This window comes from Dryobates pubescens, chromosome 4 (genome assembly GCF_014839835.1).
Source record: "Dryobates pubescens isolate bDryPub1 chromosome 4, bDryPub1.pri, whole genome shotgun sequence".
NCBI classification, from domain to species: Eukaryota; Metazoa; Chordata; class Aves; order Piciformes; family Picidae; genus Dryobates; species Dryobates pubescens.
In genome coordinates, this window is record NC_071615.1 from 9,659,375 (window position 1) to 9,679,777 (window position 20,403).

General features: G+C 41.5%; 2 protein-coding genes across 7 annotated transcripts in view; both read left to right on the forward strand.

Annotated features, from left to right (window-relative positions):
• Positions 1–5,697, forward strand: part of KCTD5 (potassium channel tetramerization domain containing 5) — a 31,925-nt gene extending 26,228 nt beyond the window's left edge. For all 4 annotated transcript variants that reach the window (XM_054180456.1, XM_054180457.1, XM_054180458.1 and 1 more), the window contains one exon: positions 644–5,697. Coding sequence is in view for 2 of the 4 variants with exons in the window: in XM_054180457.1 (XP_054036432.1) it covers positions 644–673 (30 nt within the window). In the remaining 2 variants the exon portion in view is untranslated. The remainder of the gene's footprint in view (positions 1–643) is intronic.
• A 2,095-nt stretch (positions 5,698–7,792) lies between these two features.
• On the forward strand, positions 7,793–20,035 carry UBE2I (ubiquitin conjugating enzyme E2 I). 3 transcript variants are annotated; one of them, XM_009898910.2, is made up of 7 exons: positions 7,793–7,904; positions 13,388–13,466; positions 13,702–13,785; positions 17,003–17,075; positions 17,695–17,804; positions 17,957–18,036; positions 19,380–20,035. In XM_009898910.2, exons 2-7 carry the CDS (start codon positions 13,401–13,403, stop codon positions 19,441–19,443), a joined length of 477 nt encoding a protein of 158 aa, XP_009897212.1. In that variant the 5' UTR covers positions 7,793–7,904; positions 13,388–13,400; the 3' UTR covers positions 19,444–20,035. The 3 variants fall into 3 exon arrangements, with proteins under 3 accessions (XP_009897212.1, XP_054036437.1, XP_054036435.1); XM_054180462.1 differs by lacking the exon at positions 7,793–7,904 and adding an exon at positions 8,089–8,286; XM_054180460.1 differs by lacking the exon at positions 7,793–7,904 and adding an exon at positions 8,098–8,195.
• The last annotated feature ends 368 nt before the right edge of the window (positions 20,036–20,403 follow it).

A 20,403-nucleotide genomic window follows, 5' to 3' on the forward strand; every position in this document is an offset into this window, starting at 1 on the left:
CCCTTAGGCACAGACATGCTGATGGGTTCTTTACAAACTCCAGTCCTTAAAATATCCCATGGAGTTGTGCAAAGCAGGGGACACCCTCCTTGAATAGAGTCACTATGGAAGACATTAGGGTTGTCACCTTATAAAGCCTAATAGGTTAAATTTTCAACATTTAAACAATATTAAAATGAAAGCAAATACTTAAGACTTTTACATAAAACTTTACGTGAGACTCCTGTCCTAGGTGGTTGCCAAACTACCCTCCAAACACAAAGATTGAAGTGTTTTTGTGGGCCCTCTGGGATGGAATGTGCTTCTGGGCAGTGGTTCATTTACCACACAGGACACCAGTGTCTTCAGAACTAGGCTGGGCCGTGTTCTCTGCATCTGACCAAGCCTTAGGCTTTGGCTTTATTAATCACCATTCTTAGCAGTGATTTACATCCATTTCCATTATGTTGAACAGTAGACAATGTACGTATCAACCTGTCCTTTTTCAGCCTTAAAACAGAGACTTCAGGAATATCCTTGAAACCAGCTCCTTGATGCTTTATCAGTTGTTTGAAACAGTCAGTATGTTGTTCTTTGACCGTCAGGCTTTAGGAATGACGATGAGTGAATTTTCATTGATAGAATTTTTATTGGTCTCTTTCAGATTTTGCAAGAACGAGGTTCCAGGATGTGAAGACAGTATTGTACGGTGACAATTTTTTCTCTTTTATTCCAAGACACAGTGAATTGTCACACTGAAGACACTTGGCTGGAAAAAAAAGAAAAAAATCTGATTTGACAATTTTCTGTTGATTGGGGTTCAACCGTTTTTGCCTATAAGCTGGTGTCAGCTGGCTGAAAGCATTGCAAGATTACATACTGGGAATAGATGGTGTGGGAGTGTTTGTTAAGTTTTGGTTGTAGTGCATGGTTGTTCTCTCTTGTGGGCTGACTGGCAGTGGTCATTTGAAAAGAAATGACCATGCACTCCTATTTTCCTCTGAGACATGTAGCACTTAATGTCTGGTGCTGGATGACCCAATATTGATCGGTTCGGAGACATTTTCTTACTAATCGTTGTAAACATTTAAAGGACAATGTAATTGGTGCTACACACACACACTCATTACAGCCCACAAATGCAAATATTTGGGCCTACGTTGTTTCAGAGTCAGTGGCAGCCCCAGCTGACTGTGTTATACTGCACATTCCTTATGGCTCTGTGACATAATCTATTGTGTAATGACAGCCTAGGAGATCAACTGAAACTAGCATGTAAAAAGTTACACAACAGGCAAAGGGTTTCTCTCAAGGAGGGGTGTATATATTGACTGGATTTATAGTGTATTTTAATACCCAAAGGGAAGACTAAACTCAGAGAAAATGGCCTCCTGAGTTATTCTTGATGTTCTTTTTGTTAAACCAGTCTCCTGCAAAAGTGATGCTCCAGTCTTAGCCAGGTGTTTGAAAGGGGAATCAAAATTGGCGTGAAATGAACAACTGAACATTCTGTTTCTTCTGAGATGTTTGTACTCACATGTGTGTTTGTGCTTTTATAGAATGCCTTTGAGCATTGAACTCTTTGGATTATGGTAGAGATTTTCCAAGAGCTGGAGGCTGTACAGTAATACAGCTGGCGTGTCTTAGGTTACTGTCCCTATGGCTGGGATTCAAATCAACCTTGAGTGTGAGCACAAGGTCGTCCAGTTGAAAAACTTCATTATTTCAGACATTCAGGATACCTGTAATCAATCTTTCTCTTTCTGTACCATTTCAACTGTGCTGTTAAAGAATACTGGTTGAAAACTGCTGGTGCAGCTTTATTTGTCCTTGATGAAGGCTAATACACAAGACTGGAGCTTTTTAATACACTATGTTTTGAGCAAAATCTTTAGCACATCTTTAAAACACTTAATGAAATTGACAGTATAAGCCCGGGCTTAATTGTCTTACAAAAGCAGTGGAAGGGAGTTTCAAAAAGCTACAAGGTTGTTTTGACTTCTAAAGAGATCAGTTTTCATTCTCAGTAATTTCAGAATTTATCCATATACTCTTGGTAAGGTCTACTTGTGGCTTGGGGGTTTTTGGTTGGTTGGTTTTGGTTTTTAAAGGACTTGTTATACATTGATAAAAGTTTGGCAGAAGCAATTTGTAAAAACCATTTCTACTAAGCAGGTTAAGCAACGGGCTCATTGTTTTGTCCACGTAGCTTACGCTTGAAGGGTTTGTAATGCATTTTGCAACTTGGTCGTGGTCCGTGCGGGAAGCTGCTGGCCCCTCCACAGCAACGCAAAATGTTTGACTTTTTTTAAGATGTTAAAACTGAATTTGAATTTATTAAAAATGTAATTGTGTAGGGGGGAAAAAAAAATGTTTATACTTTTATACTTTTTTAGACACCCGTATTTTTCAGCTTAAATTTAGCACCCAAATTGCCCCTCAATAGTAACAGACTATCTTGTGTATCTGAAAGCAAGCAGAACAGTTGTCTGTGTTAACCGCATGTTAAAACATTTCCTCTGCTGCAGTCACTGGGGTTTCAAACAGTACAACTCCACTAAATTCTCTGAGCTCCCTCGTTTATGGAATTGCAGCCAACCATGATGGTTTTCTTGATGTGCTCTACTGAGTGATTCTGCATTGACCTCTGTAGATTTTTAATGCCTGAAATGCCTGTTTCCCAGCGATCATTCTGAACGAGCGTTTCTGTTCTCTCCTATCTACACCCAAAAAAGACAGAATATTTTATTTCATAAAGTGAAATTTTCAAGAATGACAGCAGCAAAGCATGAGTAACAAAGTGAGCAAACTGAACAAATTTGGAGTATGTAAGAGTGGGTTTTCTAAGTATGTTTTTTTTCACTGGAGAAGTTTCCGTGTAATGCTTTTTGGGATGCTTCTTGGTGAGATAACAGCGATCCAATTTACATTGTACCTCTGTCATAGCCAAGTTTGGGGAAATGAGTGGTTAATGATTTTGCACTTTGTCTCCAGTATCTCACAAAGCTTTTAAGAAAGGAGAGGAAAAAGGTAACTTGAGTAGGGAGGTACCCTGGAAATTATTTCACAGATGCTGTTGTTTGAGACCACCTGAACCAACTGCTTTCCTGTTCTTGCTAATGTCATCATTGCTTTAATTTTTGTGAACATATGAGGCTTTCACATAGATGGAAGTGCTACCCTATGCCTTTTCCAAGGCATTAAGACTAGATCCCTAAATAAGTTTGGGGTTTTTTTTACTTTTTTTTATTTGGCTCTTGTAATATCAAATAAAGTTAGCTACAGTAACAAGGCAATTGCATTAGAGTTCAATCTATATCACCAGGTTTTGCAAATACTGCTTCCATCCTGCAGGATGAGGTTTAAAGTCCTTTGTTCCTTTTCTGTCATTTGGAGAGTATTTGATCAAGAGCGCTGCCCGTGACTATGGAAAGCCTAATGGTTCACTAGGTGGCTGTAGCTGAAAAGCCATACTGCAAAAATCTTTGACATGAACGCTGGATTTGCACAGTTCCTCTGTTCTTAAAACAGTGTTCCAAGTTAGAATCTAAGATCCTGAGCATGAAGAATTCCTGGCAGAAGAAAATAAAGCAGGAAGGGCGAGATACCAAGGCATGACAGTTAATCAAGGTGGTCTTGCATGAAAATGCAAATTCCATGAACAATTTAACTTTCTTCTGTTTTGCTGTAAGAATATCCAGTGAAGTTTAGCCTGTTGTCCATGGAAGAAGAGGTTGCTTCAGTGGATTTTCCCTTATGTTCTTTAAACGCCTTTGCACGACAAACTTAATGCAAAACTTGTTTAAAAACTGAGAAGTTGAAGTTGCTTGCTTTGAGTTAGGAGACAGCATATTGTTGGCCGTAAGTTTTGTCAGAGGCTAATTCTCTGTATTGCAGAAGATATTTTTATATTAAATTCTTCTGGCATCTTCAAGCAGCAATTAAATCAGAGTTCATCTGCAACGAACAAGTGATTCTAAAGCCTCTAAAATGTGTCACTTGGTCCATAATAACAGTCCAGAAGTATAAATTGACTCAGCAGCTCCCACAGTAAATGTGAAATAGATACTACTTCTTATTTTTAAACAAAAGACAAAAAGTTACCTGAAATTTTCTCTGACTTACTGTGGAGTTCCATGGATTATGGGTAATTGCAGTTTGTTATCCCACAGTAGTTTAATTGTGTGTGAAAGACCTGTTTGTATTTAGAAGCTGATACTGATTCTTAACTAAACTTTTGAGTCCTCAGAATCCTATACTCAGGAAGTTTGGCCAATGTACTATTTTCTCTTCCAATGCAGCTAGGTTTCTTGTAATGATGAAAGTTCCTTTTGCCTTTCCTTCCTTGTAGTATTATTAAAAGATATTTCTTTAAGAAATTGATGTATCCATCCAGCTTCTGTCTTCAGCCTTTCTTTAGACAACAGCTGTGTAGCTCAATTTCTAGCAATGTGAATGCATGGTTAAGGTTGTTTAAGAAACAAGACTGTTTCCTGAGATAACAAAATTGAATCAATCTCTTTCTCTGAGAGAGGGTGGGGGGTTTTCAGGAGAAAAAATAAAACCTAGGGGATTAAACAAGAGCAAACTTGATTGCAGGCATGCTTAGGGAAGAGGTCTGCTAAGTAAGACGATGGTGTTTCCAGCAAACTGCTTCTCAGAACAGGAGACTGTATTTTGTGAACGTCTGTTGAGGTTGTTGAGAGCTGTCAGTCTCTTTTTGAGAGACACACTAATTACAAAACACTGGGGTTTAGTGTTACAAGAATGAACTTTTGAATGCAAAAATGCAATAGTATCTGATTGAATGAAACGACATAGAAACTGGAGTATAGTGGGTATGGTCCAAACATTCAGGTATATTGGAATACATTCCTTGGGAGGTACTGAGAGAAAAGTCAAGTACTGGGCTTGTTGTGGGGATGGGTCAAGTGAAAAAGAGTCTGGAGATGAAGCCTGGGATTTTGTTCACTAGAGATGCGATAAAATCAGAGTGGTGTTCTCCTAATTTATTCTCACTGCATCAAAAGCATCTGTCAAGTTTTTCAAATTAAATTCTTCAATCATCCCTGAAAGGTGGGGCCCTTGAAAAGAGAAGAGATTTGTTATGCCTTTAACAGTTCCTGTTAGCTCAGGACAGTAGGATTAAAAGCTCCAGTGCTCATTGGAGAATGCCTTTTCTAACAACTGTTTTGAGAATGCTGCCTGTTACTTGGTTTTAGTTTAGACTGCAGTTATCTCCAGCTTTGAGGACAATCTCAGGATCTTGCCTGGGTTTGTGTGCAGAATTACTGAGTCTTAAAATAGTTTAAATCTTCAATTTAAAAAAAAAAAAAAAAAAGTGAAAAAAAAAGTGGAAGGCTTTCTGAACTCAGTGTTGTAGAACTTTTCTTTTGGGTTCATGACAATCAGGAGCTGTCTTTAAAGGCTTCTTACTGAACTGAGGCTTTAAAGGGCTACATAGATCTTATTGTTCAGTTTACCTAATGAGTGTCAGACAGAAGGAGCTCCTTCCATTTTCAGTGCAGAAATGCTAAGGGCTAAAATCCTTTCCAGGGCTCATCTGACATTCTGGAGACATAAAATGTTTTAAAAGCAGCTTGTCTAGTTTTCCTTCAACTCACAGGCTCTGCAATAATGTTTACAAATGGCTGAAGCAGTTACAGATATGAATGAGTGTTTGTATGTGGGGCTTGGACTTTTTGGTGTCCAGCATGGCAAGGAACACACTAGAGAGGACATTATGCTTGCCACCACTTCATCATTGCCTGTGCTGAAACCCAACACCTTTTATGAACAGCACTGGCAATATAGAGACTGTGAGGAAGATTATACCCCAGGAAACTGTCTTTGATTATTTCATTGTAACTTTGCTGTCCTACCAAGGCATAAATTTCTCACTAGATACTGCTGCAAATATAGCTTTCTGGGCCTACCAAAGGGTTCTCTAGGATGTTGTATGTTAACAACTACTATGATGAATGAAACTTTTAAGAAAGATACTTTGCTACTTTGGGGGCGGGTGGAAAGGAAGGAAGTTTTGTGACGGGGCTGTCCTTGCCTTGGAAAGCTGAGCCAACATTGTGACCTGACAACAGCCGTTCAGATTTCAAGGCCTGGGCATCTGAAATGTAAGAGTTAATGTATTTATGTACACAATTCATGCTCCTTTTAAGATTTTCCAAAAGCTCATGCACAACTTTACTCAAGCTTAACTTGGCTCATGTGTACTTGCTAGTGGGAAGCAAGTGCCAAGGCACTGTAAGGGCAGTGTTGTCAGCCTGTCTACCTGGAACTGAGACATGATCACCAAACTGAAGAGATATCAAATGGAAGCTATTTCTACTTGCTTTTGTCCTGAGCCTCATCTGATTCTAGCTATGAAAAAATCTCTTTCCTATACACAGACTCTCTAGGCCCATCTACCCATCTGAACGGATGTTAGTTTCTTTCCACCATCCCCTTCTCTTCCAAATCAGTGGTCTCAAAATTAGTTGTGCATCAGCTGTTTCTGTTAATATCTAAATGGCCATACATGCAACATACTGTTTCTTGGATAGTGGATTAGCAGTAACATTTAATTTTGTGCCAATTCATTATCTCTGAAGTGTTCTTACTGCAGCAAAGTTTGAGTTCTGATCTGGTTTTAATGCTTTCGCATTAACCAAAACTCTTAGCACAGACAGACAAGAACCTGAATCCATGGAATTTCCCTGGATAAAATTCTGCTAGGGCTTCCCAAATCATTTAAAGATGGTTACAGTAAACCGTAATTTTAAAAACAAACCTAGAATTAAAATGTGTGTGGGTATTTTTTTAACCTCCTTTTCATAACACTAGCATATTGTAAACTGCATGAAATAAACCTGTTTTTTCCCTTTTAAAGTTTGATGTGTTAAATCTTCTTTTCTAAACCAGTTATGTTGACATGAACAGTGTGATGTCACTGATACTCCTACTTTAGCACTCCAGATATAAAATGTTGCTGCTTTTTTGTGCAGTGACTCAAAGCAGTAATACCTTTCCCATTGTAAAGGAGAAATAAGTCTTTGCTGCTGCCTTCAGGTATGTGTGTACTGGGAAATGAATGTAATTAATGCAGTTTTCTTTTGAATTTACTATGGCTGTTGCTGGTCATTATAGTAGGAAAGAGTCCCCTCTGCTATGGACGTATCATACAAAAAAATATGTACCAAGCTTTAACTAATCACTTGGCATACACAACCCACAACACCCTGCCTAACATCACGGATGTATTTTAGAATCCAGTACTTTTCCTTTTTAATAAAGTGCTGCTTTTGTCTGGAAAAAAATCAGCTAACTGAAATTGACACTTTGCAGTAAGGCCAACATGTACTGTAAGAAATGTAAGTAAGAAGCCACTTTGTACGTATTTGCTTCAAAAGTTTTAAAGGGAGACCGAACTATCTTGTGCTTCATTAAGATTACAAAAATAAGTCGAAGGCAAGAACAGAATCTGACTCCTCCCCTGAATGCTGTTAAAAATGCATTCCTAGAAAGCAAAACCAACACCACCACCCCCAAAACAGTGGAAAACAAACCCTACAGAGCATAAATGAGGCTGCCTCTTAAAAGTCAGGCAAACAAAAGCAGGTTTGGGCTAAACAGACATAAGGACTGCACCGCAGTCCCCCGCGTGCCCCTGCGCTCCCCACAGCAGTCCCGCTTCCCGCCGCGCTGCTCGCCGCGCAACCTTCCTCCCCCTCTGACGGGCTCCCCCGGCTGCCCATCACTGCCAGGGGCAGCGCCGCCGCTCTCCAATCAGCGACCCGGCTGGGCACAGGGGGTGGGACTCGGCTAGGCTCGAGCGCGTCCCGCGGCAGGCGCGGTCTGCCAGAGCCGCGCTAACGCCCGTCGGGGGACAAGGCGTTTTCGGGACGCAGGTGACTCTCGCAGCGCCCGAGGTAAAAAATCAGTCATATTCTCGACGGAGGCTTGTGGGAGCTGAGGGGCACAGGGGAGGGGTTGCACTTGCGAGAGCCTTGCTGGGATTCTTTCCTGCGCTCCATGCTCAGGCATTGTTGTGGCCACCTCTGGGTCCTATTTTGCGAAGATGCGTGAAGTGTGGTGGACGGATCGTATTTGGGGTCATATCGCGCCGGCGCAGCGGCACGGACGGATCGGGTTGAGGGACATAGCAGTGCTACGTTCCGCACCGAGGAAAGAGGGAGGGAAACTCCGGACCAGAGACAAAGGTGGGGGGTGGGGGGGAGCCGAGTCGGGAACATCCGGGTCATTCGCTGCTGCTTCAATCCGGGACACGCGCGGGTGCTGCGGCCGATCACGGTGAGGCCTGGCCGGGCGCGGGGCCTGGGACAGCCGGGGCCTGGCGTGGCGCGCGGGTAGCCCTAGGCCCGGGGAGGGCGGGGGCCCGGGTTAGCGCTCGTCTCTTGTGTCGCGAAGGAAGCGGCAGCGGCGGAATGTGCGGGCCTGGCGGTTTCTGCGCGGCCGCGCGGCCGGGCCCGCCGGCGCATCACTGCTCACTTGGAGCGGGTTCTGCGTCTCCCGTAGCCGTGGAGGGTCTCGGTCGCCGCCGGCCGAGTTCGCTTAGGAGGTCTGGGTACCACCGGGCCTGCGCAAAGCAGTCCTGCCCCCGTGAGTGACTGCCCAGGAGCCAGCGGGTGGACTCCATGGTCCCCTGTGCAGGCCTCAGACACTGGCCCCGATCCCCTCGCAGGGCCCGCAAGACCGGCGGCCTTCGGCAGGGGCGGGCAGTGCTCGGTCCTGCCGCGGCCCCTCCAGGCGAAGTTGCTTGGCCTGTCGGGCACCGAGACCCATTGCCGCGCGGCTCCTTTTGTTGCTCTCCTGGCGACGCGGGTAGCCGTCCGGCTAGTACCGCCTCTTCTACCTTTTTCATGCCGCAGGCAGGAGGAGATTTGCTATTCCAGTTTAGAATTGGCGTGCTTTGATTAAACACAAGCCCTTGGCTTTCTCCACCTTCTGAAAAGTAAAGTTTGTGTAGTCTTCGAGCAAACTACTACAAATGGTATCGTCTTCCTGTGTCAGTATTTAACCTGGAAAGTGAAAACGTAAGGCTAGCAGTCTTCACGATTTTTCTTTCCCCTTTTTTCTGCTTGGAATTACTAAGAGCTGTTGAAAGTTCTTGAGACTCAAACAGCATGCTGCTGATGTATTTACAGACTTGTCAGGGGTTAGAATGGTGCTATCACTGTTTCTGTGGCACAGGATTGCTTCTTTGCAAGGCTTGCATTTTGTGTTTGGAAGCAGGTTCCCTTTTTCCCCCGCAGTCAGAGGGTATGGAAGGATGAGATGATCTGTGATGTAACACAAAGTTTGCGTGCATCATCAGTGCTGGTTTCGTGTTGTGCCTCCCCTTTCCCCCCCAAAATAGGTAGTAGCAACAGCATCAGAGGCACATTATGGAGAAAAATTTGGAAGTTTCTGTTAATTTTCTCTTGAGTTGATAGCAGTAGAGGGACATTGCAGCCTCTTAATGCTGGGCTGTGTTTGAGGGGGATTAAAACCAAACAAAATGTGAAGACTGGCCTTGTAGGCTTATGTAGCCCCTGCAAGGTAGGGTTGATATACTCCCTGTGGTGCCAGAGTTTGTGTTCTTTCCAGTGATGCAGTGCATGAATGCACTGGGACTTAATTCTGTTCATTAGCAGTAAATTTCTCTGGGGAAGAAAACAAATTACAAACAAAACCCAAAACGAAAACCAACCAAAACCCAAACAACTGAGCACTTAAGAACTGGGGTGTTTGGGGATTTTTTTGTTTGATTTTTTTTTTAACTATTTGTGGTTAATAGAAACATTTCAACAGCTCACAAGAGCTAAACTTGACATACAGATATTTTGGCAAACCACTGTTCTAAAGGAGACAGGAAAAAAAAAAAAGACAAACCATGGACAAGAAATACTGAAGATAGAAGTAGCACTGGAAATACCATATCTTCAGGCTTAATACCTGACTAATACCTCATTCCTTCTGCTGCTCCATAATTTCTGAGAGCAAAATACATACTGAGATGATCAATCTCTGTTTGCCCTCTCAGGCTCCAGCAAATCTAAAGTTAAATTCATTTACTGAAGAGCCACTTGAGAGTCTATAAATACATTGGCAATTTGTTGATAGGTTGAATGGGGACTTAATTTTTGAAGTGTACTTTCAGTCATCTTGGTCTCCAGTCTCTACTTGGTGGTGGTACACTGAAATTTTGGATGTACTCTACCAGTGCTTAACGAAGTCCAGTGCCTCAAGATTTGAAAATATACTTACAGAACATAATCTTTAATTTACTAGAGCACAGTCTAGTGCATATCCAGCTGCAAAAGCAAGCAGGATACAGAGCCTGAAAACTGGTTTGGTTTTTTTACTGTTAAAAAGTCACTTGATTGGTAATCTTCTGTAGGATGTTCACTGTTTACACACCTTCTGAGAAGTTGGTATTTCCCTTGACGTGCATGCAATTAATTGGCTATTAGCCCCAGGAAATGCAGTTTATGTATTTGAAAGCATCCTGCAATGTATTTCTTGGCAGAAAAGGTAGCTGAGTTACTAAACCATCCAAGAATATTTGAATGGTTTATAAGCACAAGAAAGGGTCTCATATGACTGTGGAAGTACCACGTTCGTGCGCTGGTTGCTAACGGCAGACCTGAACCTCTCTCTAGATTCAGTAGGTTATTTACATCTGTGGCAAGGGCACAGGCTTCCTGTATAATTTGGTTAAGGCAGAGTCTTTTTGTTCTTATGGTATGATTTCAGTGGTTACACATCTCCTATTTGTTAACAGACTAAAACCTGGGGTGGGATGTATAGTTTATACTGACTAAGTCATGCAAATCTTCTGGCTTAACCAAGATACAGATGTATGTGTTGGGAATACTGGAGGAATATTGGAGTGCACGTGGCATTTTTGTGTGTTCATGTTTACTTAGTGTTAATGGTCCCTTTCACAAAGCTTTATTTCTCATGAATTTAATTGCTGGTTTGAAGTTTAAATTATGCATTATGGCCATTCATACAAAACTGGAAAAAAGTTAGGACAGTTGATATTTCACAATTCCTCCTCCTAGGAACTGCATGAAGCTCTTAATATGGTGCTCTTAAAGACTTTTAGTTACAGTATGTGCACTTCAGATGATGTGTAAATACTTAAATTGGAAGTGTGCTGTCTAATAATATTTAAAGGGTATAGCAGATGAACACTGAGATGAACTTACGTGAGACAGGTCAGTGCCTGGTAAATCTTTCTGGCATGAAGATCATGCTAAGGGGCACAGCATGAATGGGTGAGCTTGTTAAAACAAGCTTCAAGGATCTGGATGAAGGAATTGAGGGCTCCCTCAGCAAGTCTGCAGATGACACGAAATTAAGGAGAAGTGTGGACCTGCTGAAGGTGGGAAGGCTCTGCAGAGGGATCTGGCCAGGCTGGATCAGTGGGCCCGAGATCAGTTGCATGAAGTTCAACATGGCCAAGTGCTGGGTCCTGTGCTTGGGTCACAGCAACCCCATGAATGCGCCAGGCTTGGGGCAGAGTGCCTAGAAACTGCCCACCAAAAAAGGACCTGGAGGTGCTGGTTGATAGCAGCTGAAGATGAGCCAGCAGTGTGCTCAAGTGGCCAAGAACACTGACAGGGTCCTGGCCTGGATCATCAAAAATGTGGCCAGCAGGACCAGGGCAGTGATGGTGCCCCTGGATTCAGCACTGGTGAGGCTGCACCTTGAGTACTGGCTTCCGTTTTGGGTGCCCCACATAAGAGAGATTGAGGTGCTGGAGAGGGTCCAGAGAAGGGTAACAAATGGTCTGGAGAAGTGGTCTGGTGAAGAGCAGCTGAGGGAACTGAAGGTGTTTACTGTGGAGAAGAGGAGGCTGAGGGGAGACCTCCTCGTTTTCTGCAGCTCCCTGAAAGGTTGGAGTAAGATGAGGGTTGTTCTCTTCTCCCTAATATCAGGTGGTAGAACCGGAGTAAGTGGCCTGAAGTTGCACCAGGGGAGGTTTAGATTGGAGATGAGGAAAAATTTCTTTTTTGCAAGAGTGGTCAGAGGTTGGAACAGGCTGCCCAGGGAGGTGGTAGAGTCCCTATTTCTGAAGGCATTTAAAAAAACACATGGACATGGCACTTAAGGACAGGGTTTAGTCGCCCTGGTGGTATTGGGTCAATGGTTGGACATGAAAATCTTAGAGATGATCTCCAACTGAAACAATTCTATGATCTTTGTGAACCACAGTCTATGTAGTTATGGTAGTAGATTTTAGTACTCTTGCACCTCCTCTGCATGTTAATAGAACATGAGTTTTGCATCATTTTGCAGTGTTTAGATGTTTGTTTTAATAGAGTGGTAATCCTGCTTTCATATATCTGTGAGCTAGTTTAGTGGAAGAATTCTACTCTCCTGGCTGTCATAAAGGCTATGTGTGGAGTTGAGAACAAATGCACTTTCCCAACTGCTAAGCATCAGCTCTTATATAAAATGGGTAGAAATGCAGTAGGAAGGAGGATTAAAAGTCTTCATTGGAGTTCTTGACCATGTGGCATGTGAAATCCTGAGTTTAGATGCAATTTGACAAGCTTGTTTTGGCTGCTGTTCTTGGTGAATGGAGGACCCTCCTCTGAATGTGAGAACACCACTCTGATGCAAACATGTCTGGAACTGTTCTTGCATCACCTGCAGTGGTGACCTGTGTTCAGTGTGTGTGCGCACTACAATCTCAGTCACTGTGCTTCTCTGTTGCTAAGGCAGTGAAGCTACAGAAAGATCATTCAGTTTCTACTGGAACTGAAATCTTGCCTTGTGGAATGAGTAGGCCCCTGTCTTTTCCTTAGCTCAGTTCTGTAGTGCTCTCTGTTTCTGCTGCTGTCTGATAGTTAACAGTGGCATCACTGAAAATTGAGGTAATTTGGTTGGGTTCTGTGCTTCTGTTGCTTTTGTGTAGAGTCCTGGCTTTCAAAGGGAATTTACAGTCTAAAAATAACATTTCCTATTCCCCTGTTTGCCAGAAACAGGAACAGTACAGGTGCTTGTCTGCAGAAGAAAGCCAAACCTTTTGCTGTGTAGTTAGGAGATAAATATGCACTTAGCAGTGGCATAAGTGGCGAGTCTGGACACTTCTCCCACTGCCAGTAGTGTTTGTATTGTCAAGCTACTGTCAAAGTTGTTTTGAAGTTGTGATTCTAGCAGAAAATACAGGGTGGGGATAGTGTTTTGTAGGGCAAGTCCAGTAACTAAGAGGTGTTGACATGGAGAATTGGATGTTATTCCCGACGTTAGCTTCTGCAGGGTGTGCAAAAATATGTCTTAGCTATAGGATTGAAAATCAGAGGCCAAAATATTTCTGAGAGCAGGGCTTATCAACAGGTAATATAATGTGGTGTTTATACGGAAAAGGTTATACTGAAAGCAATTGTTTTTGTTTTAGAGGGACTCTGAATATGTCTGGCATAGCTCTTAGCAGACTCGCACAGGAGAGAAAAGCCTGGAGGAAAGATCATCCATTTGTGAGTATGAGAACTGTCTCATTTGTGACTGCAGTTATTTTGGTGCTCTGATAACGATTCATTCCTTTACCCTGATTGATTAAAAAGAAAGAAATTCTGTTTGTAAATAAAAAATAAAGCCTGAAACTGCATAGTGCAAAAAGAAATCGCTTTGTGTAAAAATAAAGTACCTCATGAACTATTCCAAGTACACGTTCTGAAAGCTCACCCACTTGTTTTTTTGCCTTCATTTCAGGGATTTGTAGCAGTACCTACAAAAAACCCAGATGGCACAATGAATCTAATGAACTGGGAGTGTGCTATTCCAGGAAAGAAAGGGGTAAGATTCACTGTTGTCCTAACACCTCACTTACGGCAAAGTGACATAAAGTCTGCTCATGTGTAACACTGACAACTGGGAGTATAACTTGCACATAGTTCAGTAGGAGTGTTTGGATCCTGGTGCTGCTTTAGAATCCAGGAGGAGTGGGCTCAGAAGGATCTTGGTCAAAACACACCACGAGCTTGTTCAACTGACCACCTTGAGAGTAAAAGTTTCCAAAGGAGTGTGTAAGAATCCAGCACTGAGCAAACTTGAGATTGTCTTCTGCTTCACGCTAGGGTTTATTGTGATGTTTGTTCGTTATAAATGCTGGTTTAAGCCCTTAAGCTTGCAGATCAATAGTTGCAAAATGTTGCCTCTGCTAGTTAACTACTTGTTCCTTTTTTTTTGTCCAAAACTAGTGCAGCCTCTCAGTCCTACAGAAGTGCTGTAGTAATGTCTTTTAGTTTTTGGATTTCATAAAAAAAAGTTCTGCATTATCAACTCAAGATCTCATTGCCTTCTGTTCAGTTTTCTCTTTGTATTAGAAAAAAAAGAATATAACTCTAACATTGTTTCCTTCTATCTGACTGCAGTTGTGCTTCTGGGTCCTTTTCCTTAAAATGCAGATCTTTTTTTCCCATGTTAGAATCCGTAATTGATTATATTTGTCATCTTGATCCGATTCTAGGGGATAGGGCAAATGCAAACTTTGACGTGGGAACGATCATTAATGCATGAAGCTGCTTTGATTTTTGTACACTGACGTTGTAATATTCTGAGCAGAATCCTGTTTCTATTTTTCATTGTGTTACTTGCACAGAGATTATTCTTGAATTCAGTGGATGCAGTTTCTTATTAATTTCTTGGTGGTTTTAGTGTTTTACGTTGGATGTGGCCTTCTATTGTTGTTCTGCCTGTTCTACTGCCTCTTGCCAACTTGCTTAAGTCCGCTTAAGATTGTTCCTTCGATTCTGAGAAGACAAAGCACACAGGCAAGCCCTGCAGATTCTGTACTGCTGTCTCAATTCAGTGCTGAACATTGCGTTGCTGGTATAAATTATTTAAATCAAATTACAATCATAATTATTTTTAGCTTAGTACTTTGGTAATTATCCACACAGCTCAAGTTAGTTCTTGAAGAAGCAACTAAAAATTCAACTGTGAGGAAAAACTCATCCCCTTGTGTTCTGACAGAGCAAGATTATTCCTCATAATAACCAAATCTGCACTTGCTGAGATGCCATCTTTAAACAACTCAGTGAGATCCTTGTGCCATGTGAAAATTTCATGGTACTGCCTTAACATTTTCAAACCCACAACGTGGAGTGAACAAGACTCCTGAAGCCAACTTCTTGCCTATCAGAAAACGCATCACACCACTCATGCTCATGTGGTTCCTTGTAGAGGTTCCTTTAAAAACTTCACTCCAGTAAAAATGCCGTCTCTTTAACAAGCAGCAGCATGCCTTGCTCACCAGCCGGGCCAGCCAGTTTCTCTCTATTGCTATTGTGTTTGGAGGCACACCAAACTGCATCTGCTTCCTTTAAGATGGATGAGTAGTAGAAACCCTCAAAATGCTTTCTTGTCATCCAAATCAAAAATTGAAGCAAAGCGATGTTAGTCCTGGGCTGGATATCTCCATTTTTTGGAGCAGCAAATCACTTGTTAGCTACCTGCAATTTGACTTGAAGAATATCTGCAGCCTGTCCAGTAAGGCAAGATAATCTTGATACTGCTGTCATGCTGTTCTCTTAGTAAGGCTCTTGAGTATCTGTCATCTATAAGGTATGTTGCTCTGTCAGAAGGGCAGTAAGAGCTTTTTCTTGGCTGTTCTGGTGGTCTACCTGAAGAAATTATTGAAAGCTTATCTGTCTTCCCCTGTGGCTGAAATCTAATGAAATAGGAAAAGTTTATTCTGTCAAAAGGTTCCTCTCATGAAAATGGGCATGTTTGTCCCCTCTGAGAAGGTATGGAAAATGTCTTCCTGGATGTTGACAACTTGACTACAGCTGTTCAGAACAAAGTTTTTTAAATCCACTACAGCAAATATAATGAAAACTCTCTGCTTTTAAAAACTCAGTATCTAAGTATTCCATTGCACATTTTTTCCTATTCTAGATTGAGACTTTGCACAGTAAATACCAGTGACAGTGGAATGCATTTTCTCTTTGGGGATTGGGGTTTTTGGTGGTCTGTTTTGGTGTGGGTCTTTTTTCCTTTCTCTTCGTCTAAACATGACATAATTCACCTAGGAAAGAATTAGGGATTTCCTCCTCAGGTGGTCTTCAAACACACCTGTCAAGCATACTTGTCTTTCCCTGAGGATAAGGTTTGATAATTTTTGCTGCTAAGATGTGAAAACATCTTTACTCCAGTTTGTTTTAAAGCATGAACTTGCCACTTAACTTTTCATTGCAGTGTTTCCATAACAAGGGAAAGAATTTTACATTATACATTAAACTTTTCTGTATTTATACACGTAGCAGAATCAGTTTGTCAGAAGATGGACTTCTCTCCCCATTGCCAAGTAAGATGACAAGGAAGTACATACTCAAGACAGGCTTTTGTCCTTTGTGTTTAGATGATTGTTTTGAGTAGAGCTCTCAGACCAAATAAGGTCTGCTCTGTAGTATTGGAACTGCTTCTAAGTGCTCATACCACTTTCTGATAGGGATAAAAAGCTTCTTAGAGTATCTGTTACACAAAAAGAAGAAATCTCAGCAACTACATGCTACCAATGTGGCCAGAGTTAAACTAGTGAACCTCATATTAACTATAGCAGGACTACAGGGCTGTTCAGATTTTTCTTGGCCATGTTCTTGTGAGGCAGAACAGAAACATTTTGCATGCACGTACTTAAGGAGTGTATCCCTATCCTATCTTCTTGGACTTAAAGCCTTTAAGTGGGACATAGCAGCCCCTTCCTTGTTATGTGTGCATCATGTAAAACTTCAGGTGTATTCTGTTCATGTGTAATGGAAATTTTCCTTGTCCATGTAATTATTTTCAACTGTTGATGACTTGGCAACACTTCCTAGCTGTAATGAAGAGGAAAAGCAGGGTTTTCTTTCTTCAGCTCCTTGTCTCTGTCTTGACAGTGTGTAGGACAGCTATTTCGTATTGTGTGGCAGAAGGATGTCTGGTGCTTTGCCTCATAAACAATTCTTGGTGAGCTTTTTTCCCCACAAGTTTGACTTTTCCTTGCTGTATTCTGAACTCTGACTTTTTATAGACACCGTGGGAAGGTGGCTTATTTAAACTACGGATGCTTTTCAAGGACGACTACCCTTCTTCACCCCCAAAATGTAAGTAAAATGACTAAGCAGCATGGGTTTATTAGAGCAGTGTTCAACTACTCCATCAGGTTCTGTGAATGGTTATTAATTTTTTTAAAAAGGCAAATTGCCTTTTTTTCCTTGCCCACCACATACCATTTAGAAAGCTCTGATTAAACGAGTTAAGTGCTTGATGTAACAAATCTGTGAGGGTAGGATGATTCCTGTGTGGGTTTCCTCAAAGTTGACAAAAGGACCACTTAAAGTGTTTGCTGCTTGATCAGCACTCTTTGGAAGCTGACAGGTTAGGCTAAATCCCTTTCTTAATGTTAATTTTGTCTTAATGTTCATAATCCTGAATTGGTCTTGAAGCCAAGAACTCAGAAGGCAAGGACTTAAATAATTTTAAGAAGTTCATCAACGTTTTCGTTGACGTGCTGCAAAATGTGGGTCTGCTTTTCTCCTGATACTGTGTACAACAGTTGTCTTTGGATACTTAGTTTCCTTGTTAAGTTTTTGAAAGGTCCTTTTCTGGTCTCAGACTTGTCTGCTTTAGAAACTGGTTTTCTTTGTTTGTTTCGCTAATCTAAACCAAATCCCTGATCTTGGTCTTAGTGTTCCATGCAAGTAATTCTCTCTTCTTCATCAGGTAAATTTGAGCCACCATTATTCCACCCAAACGTGTATCCTTCAGGCACAGTGTGTCTCTCCATCTTAGAGGAAGATAAGGACTGGAGGCCAGCAATCACAATTAAACAGGTCATTAATTGTACTTACACATTCTTAGCCCTTTGATTGGCATTGAATGTCAGATACTCGCTCTGTTTCTACAGTTGGTTTCTAAAGGTTTTTTAATGGAATATCTGTTAGTAGTATGTATGCCTATGTGTCTTCTATTCCTTCTTCCCTAGATCTTGTTAGGAATACAAGAACTTCTAAATGAACCAAATATTCAAGACCCAGCTCAAGCAGAGGCGTACACAATTTACTGGTAAGTAGCTTTGCCTCTCAGCCTGAAAGCTGTCCTGTTGCTTACAGCTGCCTGTAACTCGGTGTAACACATGAATGTTTTAGGAATGAGAGTGTTATTTTCTTAACCTTCATGACTCTGTCCTGTGAAGATGCTTAGCTTGTTGTTTGACTTGAACAAAATAGTGATTTCATGGTGAATAGGTTAGTGGAGCTTCAAACAGCATTGCAGCAGTAATACTTGTGAAGATTCCTTCAGTCAGGCCATGAGTAGGTGCGATGGGGCATAATGATTTCAGCAGCAGAGGAGACCAAATTAGATGACAAGTTCCCTTCATCAGGAGTAACTTAATCCTGTCCAGAAGCACTTGTGCCTGAAGAATAAAGGAGAGCTGCTGTGATTTCTGCAGGAAGTATGTGGCATTTTGTGAAAACTAGAAACAAGGAGTTAAAAAGCACAGGAAGCTTTGTAGCTTTAGCAGAATGAAGTTTGCACTGGTTGAGAAAGGTGATAATTTGTGAGCTTGAAAGGACTCTATTTGTATTTTTTTTTTAAATAAGGCTCAATCTTAAAATTTTGTCAAGATTAAAAATGGATGGCTGATCTAGAACCTTTAAAGGACAAACATACTTTAAGCAAATTATTTTGGCATTGACAGCCACTTGAAATAATTACCAAGTTGGAGATGTGTAATTGTCACTCTGGACAGGAGAACAAGTCTCCAGGAGTATGCCAAGTTTGAAACATGGCATCTTGGGAAACTTCACTTGCAAGCTGTCAAAAATGTCTTGCAGGATGCTAGTGAAAAGGAAACATAGGGATAGGTAGTGCATCTTGGATTCAGTGAGAGGCCTCACTATTGTCACTTCTGTTTCTGAAGACATCTTCCCCTCTCTTCCCAGAGCAGTGAAGATGATACTTTAAAATCCTGCAAAATCCACTGTCAGTGAATTGCTCTCATTGACCCTTTTGTGCTGTTAGGACATTGGAATTCATTGTTAAGGACTTCAGGTCCTAACGTGGAGAGTGGTAACTTCAGGTGGATAAGAAAGGTTGGGTGTGAGGTGCTGCTGGCTTGAGAGAGAGCAAGCACAAGGATGTTGGTGGAGATTGGCTTGGTCCGAAGTCAGTGCAGTGATTTGACAGTGGGTGAAGTCTGAGAAGTAACTAGTTAAGCTGTACCTTACTTCCAGAGTAACGGTCCAGAAAAGCCTCTAATGTATTGCAGTGTTCAATGAATTCCTATCTGATGGGTTTGCCTTCAACAAGGACTTGGTTTCATATCGAAGATAAGTAGAACAATAACCCTGTAATAGGGCTTCTGATTTCACAAGCTGTAATTACACTGTCTCTCTTCTATCCAGCCAAAACAGAGTGGAATATGAAAAGAGGGTTCGAGCACAAGCCAAGAAGTTTGCACCATCATAAGCATCTGTCATGCAGCATCTTAAAAAGGAAGGGATTGGTTTGGCAAGAACTTGTTTACAAAACTTTTGCAAAATCTAATGTTGCTATGTACAATTAATATCCACTTAGGGGAGGGGGTTGTATGTGTGCCATTTTCCATATTCGCCACTTGTATACAGTTCTAAATTTGCTGAATTGCCCCCAGTTTTTTCATACAGGGTCTCTTCCTTCAGTCTTTTGTATTTTTGATTGTTATGTAAAACTTGCTTTTATTTTAATATTGATGTCAGTATTTCGACTGCTGTAAAATTATAAACTTTTATACTTCTATAAATTCACTAGTATCTCTAGTTACTTTGCTATCTGATGCAGGCATGCTTTAAAATGTTAGAACTATATTTAGCCTCTAGCTGGCTGTATGAAAAAGAAAATCATGCCCTCCACCCCCTTCCCTCCCTGAATTTGTTTTTCTATCTTTCAGAAACTAGGTTGTAATTGCTTAAGAGCCTCTGAGATCCAAAGTCAGCCAGCATCCTTACTCTGCATCACTTCCTTTGTGTTTATATGGCGTTGTCTGTGTTGCTGTTTAGAGTAAATAAACTGTTTATATAAAGGGTTTTGTTTCATTTATCTTCATTAAAATGCTCCCCTTCAAATGGCTCTGAACACAGTTCAGTGCAAGTCCTGTTAAGACCTGTGATGCTACACTTACCTTTGTTTAGATGTTGCCTTCATTTATTTTCCGTGTTTCCATTCTCAAAATGAAGGCAGCCCTTTGGGACCCCTACTCAGCTTTATCAGTTCTTTAAACAGCTAGTGGAATGCTGCCTAGCTAGAGACCAGTTGCTTACTGTGCATAAAGGGATCAGCACCCTGGTGCAACCACAGGGGCACAGTGCAAGCAGTAGACTGATACAAATGGCAACAAAAGCTGTCTGAAGAAAGCAGCTGGGGATTTCAAAAGGTTCTCGCTTATCAGAA

Excerpts from the sequence above, each read along its gene's own strand:
- UBE2I (XM_009898910.2), top strand. The coding sequence starts at position 13,401 with ATGTCTGGCATAGCTCTTAGCAGACTCGCACAGGAGAGAAAAGCCTGG. Across the intron at positions 17,076-17,694 it reads CCCTTCTTCACCCCCAAAAT|GTAAATTTGAGCCACCATTA; the intron begins GTAAGTAAAATG and ends CTTCTTCATCAG. Across the intron at positions 17,805-17,956 it reads CAGCAATCACAATTAAACAG|ATCTTGTTAGGAATACAAGA; the intron begins GTCATTAATTGT and ends CTTCTTCCCTAG.